General features: G+C 41.6%; 1 protein-coding gene across 2 annotated transcripts; it reads right to left on the minus strand.

The window, feature by feature from the left end:
- Positions 1-1342: 1342 nt before the first annotated feature.
- Positions 1343-12280, minus strand: prr5a (proline rich 5a (renal)). 2 transcript variants are annotated; one of them, XM_083916895.1, is made up of 11 exons: positions 12065-12280; positions 10688-10818; positions 7802-7927; positions 7628-7708; positions 6470-6518; positions 6280-6337; positions 6092-6183; positions 5241-5381; positions 4705-4840; positions 4328-4606; positions 1343-4242 (listed from the first exon to the last, which is right to left on the minus strand). In XM_083916895.1, exons 2-11 carry the CDS (start codon positions 10816-10818, stop codon positions 3953-3955), a joined length of 1383 nt encoding a protein of 460 aa, XP_083773021.1. In that variant the 5' UTR covers positions 12065-12280; the 3' UTR covers positions 1343-3952. The 2 variants fall into 2 exon arrangements, with proteins under 2 accessions (XP_083773021.1, XP_083773022.1); XM_083916896.1 differs by lacking the exon at positions 12065-12280 and adding an exon at positions 11061-11166.
- Positions 12281-13769: the final 1489 nt, after the last annotated feature.

Below are 13769 nucleotides of genomic sequence, written 5' to 3' on the forward strand. Positions count from 1 at the left end.
TAATTTTATGCGTGTTTCTTTCCAATGATTTTTATGTTTTATGTAAAGCACTTTGAATTACCTTGTTGTTGAATTGTGTTATATAAATGAACTTGCCTTGCGTCCATGGCAACTGAGCTGAAAGCCCTGAAATAAATCTCCTAAGTGGGCCTTGAGTTAAAGCAAAAACACAATTATCTTTTCATGCATTGGTCAATTTTGAGATTTAGGGCCCCTTAGCTTCCTTTACATGTGTCTTTTTGTCTTTTTCGTCTGTGGATTTCACCATTAAGCATTAGATAATGACTCATTTGCATAATTAAAAACAATGTTTCAGAAAACTTGTAATACAAAAAATGATTATGTTAATGTTAAACAATCAACTTGTTTACCCTATTCACCTGCAGTGTTTTACAATCCATATCATCAGCCATTTTCTCTAAATCAGTTTTTTTCTCACTCTGAGTCAGACATCTACGCTTCACCAAACTTCCCAGTATTATTCATATCTGTATTTAATTCCTAAAAACATGGCAGAAATGTATTTTGCACAGTATTTTGTGATTTCTTGCGTGATAAAAGGAGATATCCAGCTCCTCTTTATAAACGTTAAACTTGAATATGTTAAATTAATTAATTAATTAAATAAAACAATAATTTTGAACCTGGCTTTATCCAACATTCACTTTTCTGTTCCCGAAACGTCAACAAATTAGCACCTTTTTTAAAGGATAATGCCTTATTTACATATTTAATCTGATCATTTCAGAAAACTTGCAATAAAACCACATTTGTCTTAGTGTAAGTTATTAACTGCGAAGTTTCTATTAGTTAAAAATGTTTCCTATTTACCAGTAGTGTCTCCCCTGAAGTATTCACTATTGTCGTGGTCAAGAATGAAAGTTAAAGCTCAACCTGAGGGGTTTACAAATATAAACACACAGGTGATGGTTATTTTGGGGTGATTCCAGTATTTTAAATGTATAATTTTAAATGTAGATCAAAAATATGGAAAATCCTGATTCTTCATGGTGTCTGGTCAAAGTTTCCTGGGGTGAGGCGGCGGTGTGAGGTACTTTCAGGGGATTTGGACTCATGACGTCCGTATTTCTAAAATCCTGGCCCTGATTATAGATGGCTTAGTGGATCTCGACTAAACTTTAAAACCGTAAAACTGCATCCAGCTGAGTCTGTAGATCCCCTCTTCTTCATGATCAACCAAGTTATAAGTGTGTGTGTGGCTGCTCATACATGTGGCTATAGTAAGCAGGGAAAATGTTCTGTTTAAAATAAGGTTAAAATAAAAGGCGATAACCCATGTTCTTAAATACTCTTCAAATTTATTTAATTTTTACCGGGCTAGTATAACAAATTAATACAAAGTACAACTCCGTAGACATCATAGATTGTCAAAAAAAGGAAAGTACAAAACGCTCGAGGTAAAACATCATTTGAAAAAGATTGTGTTAAAAAGCCCTTATTAAAATCTCAAGTCATTTAAAGGTAAAAGCTCACTTTACACTATCTAGCTGTCCTAAAAACCAACAATGCATTTCTATTTACAAAGAAGTGGTGGTGCAAAATACAGTGTTTGAGACGACATTCAGTCAAAATGTTCATGTCTTTATCAAATGTAAACAATAAACATCGTCATTCCTCAAAGTCCCGCTGTACAGAGCTAACGCAGGAAAGCAAATGCTGCCACACCGATGTTCTCTCTACGAAGAGAAGATTGCATTCGACCTCTACAACCGCCGCTGACGATAAAAACAATTCAAGCGTCCACATTTTCTTAAGATGTCGTACAAAAGAGAGAGCAGGAGACCTCATTAATGTTACTGCCAAGATGCAGACAACGAAGCGTAAACATAAAACTGTTGTGAGGTTCAAAATACACATATACAAAACAAATCCGTGATAAATATGTTACGTTTCTGTCACTTTTCCTCAGCGGAGTTAAGAAACTGATGTTGTTTGAAAACCTCATAACTCCAATTTTGGTGATTTTAACCTCAGTTGAAGGATTACATGCTCTTCTTAGGGTTAAAGGATGACGTAAACTATATTGTATATTTTTGATGCTGTCAACAAATCTCATAAAAAGACCAAAAGTCCATTTCTCAATACTTTCTGACTTCCCCAGACCCAAACCTTTATGTTTCTGAAGGGTTCCTACAGCTTAAGGCGAGTTAAATTCAAGACTTTTTGATGCCACATGGAATAAAATTTTACACCCATTTCACAATAAACAAAAATTAAAAATCATGCATTTTGCGTGGCAGCAACCACACGACTGTTTTGTTGGTTCCGCTATCGCGATTTGCGGGATGTTACAGCAAAATGTAGTAAATATTTAAAAAAACCTAAATGTTACTGTATTTTGAGATTTGAGACTAATTATGTCAGAAAGAAAATGTGAAATCCCACTTCCCATGTGTTCACATTGGTAAGACCTTTGAAAGTTTGATTTAAGACATTTACTAACAATAAGGCCTTGTTTTTAGATTGATAAATTCAATGCCTTTTAAAACAAGAACCCTGTTCTACTACAGACATGAATCTTTGAAACGGTTCACAAACATATCATTTCATTCCTGAGCTCTGCAGGTTTTAGAATAAGTTAATTAATTAGAGGTAAATGGTGCATTTGTTGGGGACTATTTTCAGTCACAGATTAACACACATTTGATGATTGAATGAGTATTTACAGTTCCAGCATTGTGTATGTGATGGTATAATGGGTCGCCCACTAATTGGGAGATTAGTGGATCGATCCGCAGCTCCTCCTCCTTGAGGGAGACAGATTTAGACACTGAACTCTGCTGTGACGTGTGGTTTCGCCGGAGCGTATAAATGTGTGAATGTGGCGAGTAGTGTAAGTGGTTGGATGTCTAGAAAGGCGCGATGTTAGTATAATTTAATTTACCATTACCAAAATATACAGTGCAGTGTCAGAGCAACTCTGTGGCTCAATCATGTGTTTTTAGTAGTTTTTGGACAAAACTTGAGGTTTGTGGCAGTGGAATAAGATTAATCAGGCTTTGGCTACAGAGGCAATTACCTCGCGCTACAGCCAAATTCTCGCAATAACACGAGAGAATCACATTCACGTCACACGAAAATCCATCTTGTCAACCTCCAAGTAATGCGTTTGTGTTTCGACTAGAAGTCATTCAGCCAATCAGCGTCCTGTGAGGAGCTACTGGCAGTTGAAAGGGAGGGGGAGGGGCAATGACGACACGAACGAGAGGCGGCCGCTCGTTCACGAGAGGCGGCCGCTCGTTAACGAGACAATGACGGCTCCTAAAAGGGTTATCTTAGATGCTGCGATGGCGTCAGTTAATTTAAAACTGGAGTTTTTATTCGTTGAGAGAAAAAGTCAGCACTGAAGGATTTTCTCGATGCAAAAGAAGTTTTCTCTTTCTGATTGACTTCAGCGAGGGTTTGATAGACAAATGGTTCATCCAATCACCTGCCTGGTATGTTTTGAAAGCGCCCGCCCGTTCTCAATCTGACAAGAGCAACAAGACTCTCTGTCATTACTTAATTGTTAATTTTGGTCTTTTTATGGAATTTGTTTTCCATATTAAAAATTAGAATATCAACAGATTTATCCCTCAGGAACATAATCTGATTTATTCGGGTTTATGAAAACATTTGAAAGCTCTGGATGAAAAGCTTGGATTTAAGTCACAACTACGTGTTGGCAATCTGGTAAAACATTTAAATCCTGTAATAATAATTCCACTTGGATTTGCTTTGTTTCTTATTGGATAAAGATTTTTGTCTTAGTTCTTAAAAAACGGACATTTCAGAGTTGCAAGGTTTTCAATCACCAGTGAAAGCACTTGGTATGGACCTGTAACGAAGCAAGATGGTACCAATTTAATGAAATGTAGGTGTAGTATTTCTTAAATCTGTCTCACAGATTATCACCGTGCACACTGGAGGGTGAGGGGCGGGTCACAGTGCTCTACACGGTGCTCTGCCGGCTCTCGCGACAGTACCCCATAGCCTCTGAGGAGTGAGGTGGGAAATCAATAAATATCCCATCTGAGTCTGAGTCTGCAGAGTCTAGCCCTTGTCCAATTATGGTCTCAGGGCTGGATGATTCACTGGGTGGCGTGGAGGATGCACCCTTACTGAGATCAGTCATTGTTGTTGTGGCCTCAGTGCCGTGCAAAGCTCCTGAGGAATGAAGGGGAAGAATAGCGGGGGACGAAAGAGGCATTGGCATGGCGCTCGCTCCCGCTTGTACAATACCTGTGAATTAGAAGGGTACTAGATTATTATGGATTATTACGTTTGGATTTATTTATTTTTTCTGACATCTTAATCTGTGTCATACCATTGAACTGAGAGCCCACACACAGCCTGTTGGAGGAGGGGCCAGACAGTTCAGATCCCGAGGCCAAGTCAGCGTAGGCCAATCCTTTCTCCTCCAGGCATGTTATAATCTCACAGGCCGAGTGGCGCCGAATTCCTCCACTGCCAACAGAGCTGGCATCTGGGTCATACTCAGCCACAGGGGTCAGCAGCAGAGGGATATTGTAGCTTTTCGATCGTACCACAGGGTTTTTAGACAGTTGATCTGTAGACTTGGACCAGCCCCACGGTAAACGGCTCTCTGGAAGACGAGAAGAAAAGAAGGGAGGGCGTTTAATTTATGTCACTCGTCAGACACATGGCATCATTGCTCTGAACCTTTTGGGTTCACCGTCTCACCCAGAACACAGCAGTGCGCCTCTGCACCATCTCCAGAGTAAAGCCCCTGTGTGCCCAGGTAGGGCGAGACCACCTTCTGAATCAGGGACTCGAGCCTCAGGTATTCCTCATTCACGCCGCGCGACTCATGGACTCCCTAAACACAGACAAGCATCAAAGTCACAACAATAGAAAAAGATAAAGCTGTTTCTTGGTGCTTAAGCAATCAAGACCATGAGAAAAACAACAAATGACATTATTGATATTTAAAGGTATACCATTATCCTAAAAAACAATGCATGAACTAATACAAGCTCATCGAGACTTAATGCACTTAGTATTTTTATGCCATTCAGTCTGACGTGTGTATATTCATGTCTAGGCATTAGATTGGAGCTGCAACGAAGATAAAAATACTGCAGGTGATTATCAAATGTGATAGTGGTTTACCCTTATGTGCTTGGTGACCCAATGTGGAGCTGTTTTGACTAGTTGGGAACATAATGAATAAACAAACAGCGAGCGAGGAAAGAGGCTATCTAGTCTTGCAGGCCTACCTGTAGAATAAGCAGCATCTGTGTAACTGAGGGGGGCACACGGGCCCGAGGCCGAGACAGGGCATCCTCTAACTTTACACTCAGAACGATGGTGTTTCTGAAGTGAAGCAGGGCGAGCTGTCGGACAGAGGGCTCCTTACCCTGTACCCATAAGGACACAGAAAACCAGCAGGAGTGAGCAACACGGTCAAGTAACCTCACACCTCACAAGATAACCTGTGCTGGAAATGAAGGACATATCGATTGTGTAAAATAAAGATTTCATCTCTCTATATATCTTTTTTTTAAATAGTTTTTATTATAAATAATCTCAGTTTTGGAACAATAATTAACTTTGATCTGTGTCTCATATAATGCCTTATTTGGGTCCTTCAATTTGAGGGGATTAGGCCTTAAGAGTCCTTGAATTTCAATGTTTATGAAGGCACTTTCCAATGTGCTCCAGGCACTGTGGATTTGAGATGCGTTTCGTAACTTCTCTCCCAGTCCCGTCAAAACAGCACCCTCTCTGTGTTGTGGGACCTCCTGATTTACAAATTGAGCACTGAATATATCACATGAAAGCTAACAGTAATGTTAAAAACCATTCCCCAGTCTAAAATATCTTTGTCTGTTTGTTTTTTCTCCACAATCATCTGACATCCCACTGGAAAAGATGTCACGACCAGGGTGCAAAACTGATGTATTCAATTTACCAGGCACTAAATATGGTGAGCGAAGGAAATCTACCAGCCACATGGGGCTAATTTTGCACCCTGTTCGTAAACCCCTGGGTAGAGAACCCCTGGATTAGCTGAGGTTGTTGACGCAGCAAAGACAAAAACCAGTTGACTCATCGGATGTTTGCGTACCTGAACCGGATGGAAGATGGCCTGCAGCATGGAGAGAACATCACAGAAGAAGAAGTCCCAGGTCTCTGCCAGAGAGTCGAGTAACTTCTGACCTGCATCAGTCACACAGGAACAAACAAAAAAAGACTTAAATCACGGGCACAGAACACTACAAAATGTATCCAGACCACTTATCCAGTCAACCATACCTTCGTAGAACCTTATTTTGTCCCGAAGGATGACCATGCCTTTTGTCAGCAACTGGTTCTGTGAAATACAGTAAAAAAGATGCCATAAAATCTAAATTTGACACACCACCACTTTCATTTATATGAATGGTGTTTTGCAGCCGTATATTATTCCTGATACTATTTCATTCTCCATTAAAAGTGTATTTACCTGAAGGTATTCTGTGAAGAAAAACCCCAGCTCAGTTTTCAACAGATGCCTGAGGAAACAGATGTGTGGCTGTTGCTTTACTTCATGACTCAAACACAACAATCAATCACCAGAGGACAGTATTAAACCATTATTTTCTCATTTCTGTGTGAATAAGTTGTTTACAGCCTGCAATCAATGGCTTTACTGTATAACATGTGACTGTGAAATACCATACCAACCACAGGATGTAAAGCAATCTACTAAGCACCCTTTAGTTCATTATTTGTGCACATGGAAAGTTGAAAAAAACATGCTGTATATGATTGCCAGCAATTTAAAAATGAACATAACTTTTTAAAATATCTTTAAAGAAAAAAATACAAAATACAATTTCCAAGCAAGAAATACTGCAGATAAGAAAGGAAAAAATAAAAACAAAACAAGATTAGAGTAATCTAGCACTGCTGCTATTTGCACTGCTTATACACACTGCATCATAACTAAATTGACATAGTGCTGTACTCTGTCAAGAGAAGTTGTTTGAGGGTTTTTTTAAAGATCAGAAATGAGGAGCAACTCTGAAGTGAAGCAGAAAAGCTGCTCCATAAAACTGGCCCTGATTGAAAACTGGCCAAAATCAATTCTGTAGGAAATCAACAGATCTGCAGTGAACTATGAAAGGAGAAAGGAAGTGAATTATTAAGACATTTAAATACAAAAGCTCCCATCTGAAGTTTATTGAAGTCATGTTTGTTAGTCAGTTGTTTTCCTGCATTATTATGAAGAGTTAAACAAATGTGCGTCAACCTCCTCGTGGCTTTTCCGTACATGGAAATATGTTGACAGGGCTGTAATGGAGAGTGATGTGATAAAAGTGATGGGTCTGGTTTAGACAGATAATGAGATATCTGCCATAACCACATGATTCCCCAAGCCTTGATGCAGTACACACACACACACACACACACACACACACACACACACACACACACACACACACACACACACACACGTACACAAACAAACGCATTCACAAGAAAATGTTCAGTCAGCAAACACAGGACAGAGTAATTATACTAATTATAGCACAAAATGACAACAACAGTCTAAAAGGATGATGTTTTCTCTGTACTGTGTTAATGTGTGCGTTTGTTCCTGTTTTCTGTCTCAACTCACCGGACACCTTCGTTGAGGGTGTAGAGTTCGTTATCTGCCAAACCTTTCTTCTGGAAGACCGCGATGACAGCGTTGTGGATGCTGCAACACAACACACAAAAACGTGTCTACATAGTTGTTCAAAATACATATCAGTCACTGATATATTTTGCTCCTTAATTGTATTTGGCGTACCTGTTCCAGGTGGCGTTGGCTCCTGCCCTCTTCTGCTTTTCTCCTCTGTCCTCTGGGGAACTTTTCTCACTCTTCCCCAGCTCGCTGAGGCTGGGGGAGCTCATCAACTTCAGCCGGTGCAGAGTCCTCATGAGGGATGATATAGAGGAAGTGGAAAGAAACAAGAGTGTGCACTAAGTAGTGGACCGGAGAGAAAGAAGGTCAGGCTATGAGACACAGAAGTAACACAAGGAGGTAGCTGGAGGGGAGAACATAAGCAGCGTGAGTATAAGAGAGGGATAGAGTACGCAGAGAGGGAGAAAAAAAAGGAACAATGACAATAGAAAGAGCGGCCGGTGACAGAGGAGGAGAGAAGTAGGACAGAATGATGCATGCTGAAAGAGGGGCAGCACGTTTAAGAGCAGCATGGGCGGAGCCAAGCCGAGAGGTGGGCCACCGCTCTGCCCGAGGTCTCAGAAGAGGAGGAAACAATAGCACATGCACTGATGTGGGGAATACTCTTCCTCCCTCTCTGTCTCTCGTTCAGTACAATACAACCATTGATGCAAACAAATATGTATGCAGAGCACAGATGCCGGAGGAACTGCAGGGTAAGCAGCCTGAAGCAGTTGGGACTTTGTTGTGCTTGTCACTGTACAACAAGGAGGCGGAGGAGGAAGTCCTCCAGCTTATTAACAACAACAATAACAACGGGGATAGGAAGCGGTGACACAATGCGAGACAATAAAGAAGGTTTTCCTGCTCTGCCATTTTCAGCACAGCTGGTGCAGGACAACAGAAGTCAAAAAGGCGGTGCAATGTGTGAGACTATAGAGCCTGGATCTTGGAAACTGATAATTATTTTGATAAATCTATATATTTCGTATCCCCTTTAACTGGGTTGGAAAATCATCTTTTTCCACCCTGTCTGTTTTGTTTGAATTATCCCACTGACGCAAATATTCAAACCCAGGACGTTTTTATGATTGCACCAGTCAGACAAAAAGGGCATTTCCTGGATGTCTTGTGCACCTTTTTGGACACGTTGTTGTTGAAATATAATATATATATATATATATATATATATATATATACGAAAGTAATGTGAATTAAACAGTGTTTAGCTGCACAGTTTGAGTTTGTAATTACCGACAAAGCACAGGAAGGTCGCTGATTGTTACGATGTTAAAGTATTATTTTGACGATCGAATCTAAAAAAAGATTGATCTAGAAAGGATCTGCCTTTTGTGTAAACATGACGTCACATTCACACTATAATCGGAGCGACTGGGGGCATGACCCGCCCTACTTTGCCTCTGATTGGCTAGCTGTTTGCAGTCTTTATGCTAAGCTAAGGTAGCGGGCTGCTGGCTGTAGCTTCATATTTACTGTAAAGACATTCTGGCAAGAAAGCAGAAGCCAGTATTTCTTAAAATTTCACTTATCACAGATAACAATATATCAGCCAACCAGTCATTTTGGTGACACTTTCTATGCAGACTACTTCTACAGTGCGTTATGAGAGCATTGATGGTGAATTATAATATATATATAATATATATATATATATATATATATATATAAAGCGCCACTTATTAATGTATCTTACACATGTATGTTTAGGTAAACGTTATGTTGTGTATAACATGTAATAATGAAGCTAATGGTAAGCACCGTATAGAGGTATGTGTACAGACTTTAGGCCGTGTTATTGTAGGCCTAGTTTAATAGGCAACTCAATTTTCTTCGTCTTTTCTTCAGATAACGTGTCCTTGGCCTAAAAACATTAGAGGACCCTTGAACTATATAAAACCTTTTGAACTATAATACATTTTGAATGCCTATACTCACCTCATAAGGACTCATAGTGTTCTATAATGCTTTACTTGTGTTTCTCTGCACTTTGGCGTCTTCCATCTTAATCACTTGTGATGCAGCAGACATTATTTTAAATATAACGTAAACGCTATGAATAACATATGATACTGCATGGACTATTATAGCTCACTATGAGTCCTTACTACAGCTCAATGTTGAGATGTGTACATGTTATTATAATGTATTATAAGCCCCATCAATAAACCTCTAGTTTAATCAAAAGCATCCATACTACACTTGAACATATAATTCATTATAAGTCAAATCTATAATGTTTAAGACTGTTAGTGCATCAAAAAGCATTATGTGGTCATGAAGCATTATATGAATGCATTATAATTAATTATGAATGGCCCCATTATGCACCACAGATGCACCACTTTCTTCATAGAAAGTGTTACCAAACATTTTATATGGGTTCCTTTTATTTGTTTACAAATGTGTTTTATTTGGTTGAGCAAAAAATCTGCTGAGCAGGAGATTTTGAAAACGAATGGATACGAGACTAGCTCAAAATGCATCTTTGTCATTTCTGTAAAAACATTTATCATTACGCATCGGCCAGCATATAAACTGATACGATCTACAATAAGCTAACATTGTTGAGTGTCAGTCAAGCCTTTAATCATAACTCACTTCAAAGCACTGCATATTTTCAAGAGGTAGTGGGGAAAACCAGCACTCTGATAAAGAATAAAAAATGATGAGTTCAAACCCACGCAGACCAGAAACTCTCTGCCGACAGCACGGCAGTAAACAACAGACCCCCCCTCCCACTCCCACACAGACACAGAAAACATAGAAAGCAAGTGTACAAACAGAGGAGATGTACACACACGAGTCAATCAAATGTCCCACTAGGAGATCATTATCATTGGGTCAACATGTGTTGTGGGCAAAGTTCGACCGCTTAATGAAATCTTTTCGGAGGAGAGATGGTGGGAATTTTTGTAAATACTATTAATATTTCATGCATTTTCCAGGATGCTGTGTGTTCGGGAAATTTTAATCCCAGGGACTGAGCCTCACCTCCTGATTGGATGCTCACTGCTGCTATCCATGTCTGGGCTCGGGGGAGGGGCGGAGAAGGTGCTGAAGTTGAGGGACAGGGGTCGGGTGGAGGGCCGGGAGGCCTGCCTCCGCCTGAGTCCATCAAGCATCTGAATATATAGAAGGGACATAAAAGAAAAATGAAGGTTTGACTGAAGGTAAACAGACCATCAGAGGCACATAAACCGTACGGGCGTGATCACATACGCTGCGTGAGGCATCAGTGAAAAATGTCTGAGGCCCTGACACACCATCATACTCACTCCTGTAACCACTTGCCTTGAGACAATGAATGAAATGAGGAAGCCCTGTGCTACAACACATAGGTAAAATAAATGAAAGAAGAACTTACAATCAGAGCAGCACAGCAGAAAAGCAAAACCACACATTTGTGACCTGTTTAAATGAGTGTGAAATCAGCGGTGTGCTTTCTGTTTCCTTTATTCTGTTATTTCAACACCATGGGAGAGTGTTTTGCAATCAGAGCTCAAGCTACGCCCCAACCTTTCCACAATCACACACGTTACATCAGAGGGAAAAAAAAGGGGAAATGCATGTTTGTGCACGTACAGTATGAGTGTGTGAATGATTCCTAAAGCCACAGAGCCAGTTATGACAGTGTAGCTACAGTAGCCTATTGGTGTATCTGGGTGTCTCCCCACATAAAACATATGTGGGGCATAGTAAAGCACCATCCCCTGGTCAGAGGGGGGAACAACAGTCTGGGCTGTCACTCCACAGACAAAGACACAACACCAGCCCCCTTCAGTGCCACCCCTGCTGCACGCATAGTGATAAAATGGGTGAGTAGTGTGTTTCCAGAAGGAGCGGCCTGCAGTTTCATTAGAGTAAGGTCACATCTCATCCAGAGGCACAGAGACAGACTACTCTACACAGCCTACCCGACGTGCCATGCCACGCCAGTCTGGGCATTTCTGCTTTTGTTCACCCCGCCTCCTCCTCCTCGTCTTTCAAGGAGCGACTACAGTCAGATCGATAACACTTTTAATTTCTATCAGTCTCTATTGCATTTTCTAGCTTTATTTATACCCCACTGTGCTGCTTATTCGATATAAGATAGCCAAGCAATCGTCCAGACACGCAATCAACAGTCCACGTTTATCCTACAGGGAGGAATGTACAGTCAGTCGTGCGTACGTGGAGGGTTTTTTATTTTTTTCTACCTGCGTGGACGAGAGAATGGGACAAAGTCGCCCCGTAAACACTGTGACACACACGCAGACTGGCAAGGATGCATCCTAAAGTCCACCACTGGATTAAAAACTGTATGATAATAGCCACAAAGTTGTCGTATATGGCATGCGCCTCTGCCCGCCCACTGTATCCTGCGCTCACCGTGCCTTATCCTGTCGTGTTGTTCCTGATGGGATGAAACGGTCATGTAGCCCCGATGCGATGTGTTTACTGTCCGGGCTCATCAGCGGCTGGCTCCTTTACTTGTTTCCCAGCCGGTCTGCGCACCCACACGGGCATTTAGGGTGCAGGCGGGTGAAGGGTCCGACCTGCTGTGTGCGGTGGAGGGGGACTCATTCATGAAGCATGCGCCGCCGTTCGCTCGCTCACACTGGCTCGCCCCCGCTTTGTTTTGACGAGATGCAAAGCGAACCTGGAGCGCGTGGACGCGGCCTATGGCTGCACGCGGACGCGCTTTGGTGTTTTAGCTTTATGCAAAACAGGAGAATCAGGAGGAAAACACCAACGCATGAGTGAGGAAATGGCCTGGACACGTTATTTATCAAGTATTAAAAGACCGTAAGAGACAGCTTCACTGGAGCCTTAACTCTAACACACAATCCTGAGATAGATTTGAAACATGGCACACTCATAGCCACAGGCAGGAGTGCAGCATGGACGGATGATGCGACAACGGACCCCTGGGCACAGACATGTAAGAGGCCCCCCACCCTGTCTATGTAAGAACATTACACTCAGGTACAGAGGGTAATTTTGGGGTGCTTCTGTGGTCATTTTGCATCTATTTTTAGTAATTTTGCATCGCTTTGTTAGCCTGTAAGCTCCATTGTATTTCAGGGTCATTCACACTGTCCATTCATACCATGCTCAAAAACGCTTCACTGCAAGGTCAAGTTCGTTTGACCAGTGTGAGTACAACTGTACCACGCCCAGGCACGGCACGCTTGCCAGCTGCGGCCCGGTTAGGAGAGGGGGGCTTTTGTTAAGCATGGATGCACATGTGGTCTTGATGTCTATTTATATACGTCTGTTCTCCGCAACGGACATTTAAAAAGATGACACTGAAAGGTTCGCAGTGGTCTGATGCGGAGGTGGAGTGTTTACTGCAGATTTGATCAGATAAAATGTTCAAAAACAGTCAGACAAAAATCTCAGAGGGGTGATGACGTATAAGCAAGAGGCCCAGATCATTTTCAAGTAATGTGAGTACGAGCGGGCCTAGGCCGCAGGGGAAGAGGGAGGGGGGCGCCCTTACTTGCAGATCAGTCTGGTAACTTGTGGCAGAGAAAATTTGGAGAAGTTTGCCCAAGCGACCGAACCAATCAGTGTTGGTTTTGAGGCGGCTCAAAGTGTGACGAAAGGAGAAGAGAGAGTTCAGTGTAATCAGCTGTGGCTTCCGCAGATGAGATAAGTGCAGCGATCAAGCAAGCTGCTCGCTAACGCTTTTTTCTCATGGATCCTTCTGTTGGAATATGGACCAGGCACCTGAAATTTTCCTTTTATCCGTAAATTCACGTTCCACAAACGGCAATTGTCCTTTTCTGACATGTTGTCTATTTTGCCTCGAGGCTCTGTTAGTACGTCATACGCTGCGTTGATCTGATTGGTTGATTTAGTCCGTCTTATCACCAACATAGGTGGACCATGATTCCTCTCGGTGTGACCCCGAAGGTAGATTGTTCCTCACCTCAGATCTCGGTGCCTAGCCATGTCTCCTCAGCGACAGCTAGTGTATGTGTGTGAGTGTGTGTGTAATTGTGTGCCTCTGTGTGTATACTTGTTGGGGTGGGAGGTTTGGGTTTTCATGGTGTTTCTTTGTTGTTCATGTTTTGTTTTTGGTTTTGTT

Source organism: Echiichthys vipera, assembly GCF_963691815.1.
Source record: "Echiichthys vipera genome assembly, chromosome: 7".
Lineage (NCBI taxonomy): Eukaryota > Metazoa > Chordata > Actinopteri > Perciformes > Trachinidae > Echiichthys > Echiichthys vipera.

What these genes read in the sequence shown, in the direction of transcription:
- prr5a (XM_083916895.1), bottom strand. Translation starts at nt 10,818, where the DNA reads ATGCTTGATGGACTCAGGCGGAGGCAGGCCTCCCGGCCCTCCACCCGA. An exon ending in GGCGCACTGCTGTGTTCTGG is followed by an intron (nt 4,607 to 4,704) that starts GTGAGACGGTGA and finishes CTCGTCTTCCAG; the next exon opens with AGAGCCGTTTACCGTGGGGC. An exon ending in TGTGGGCTCTCAGTTCAATG is followed by an intron (nt 4,243 to 4,327) that starts GTATGACACAGA and finishes TCTAATTCACAG; the next exon opens with GTATTGTACAAGCGGGAGCG.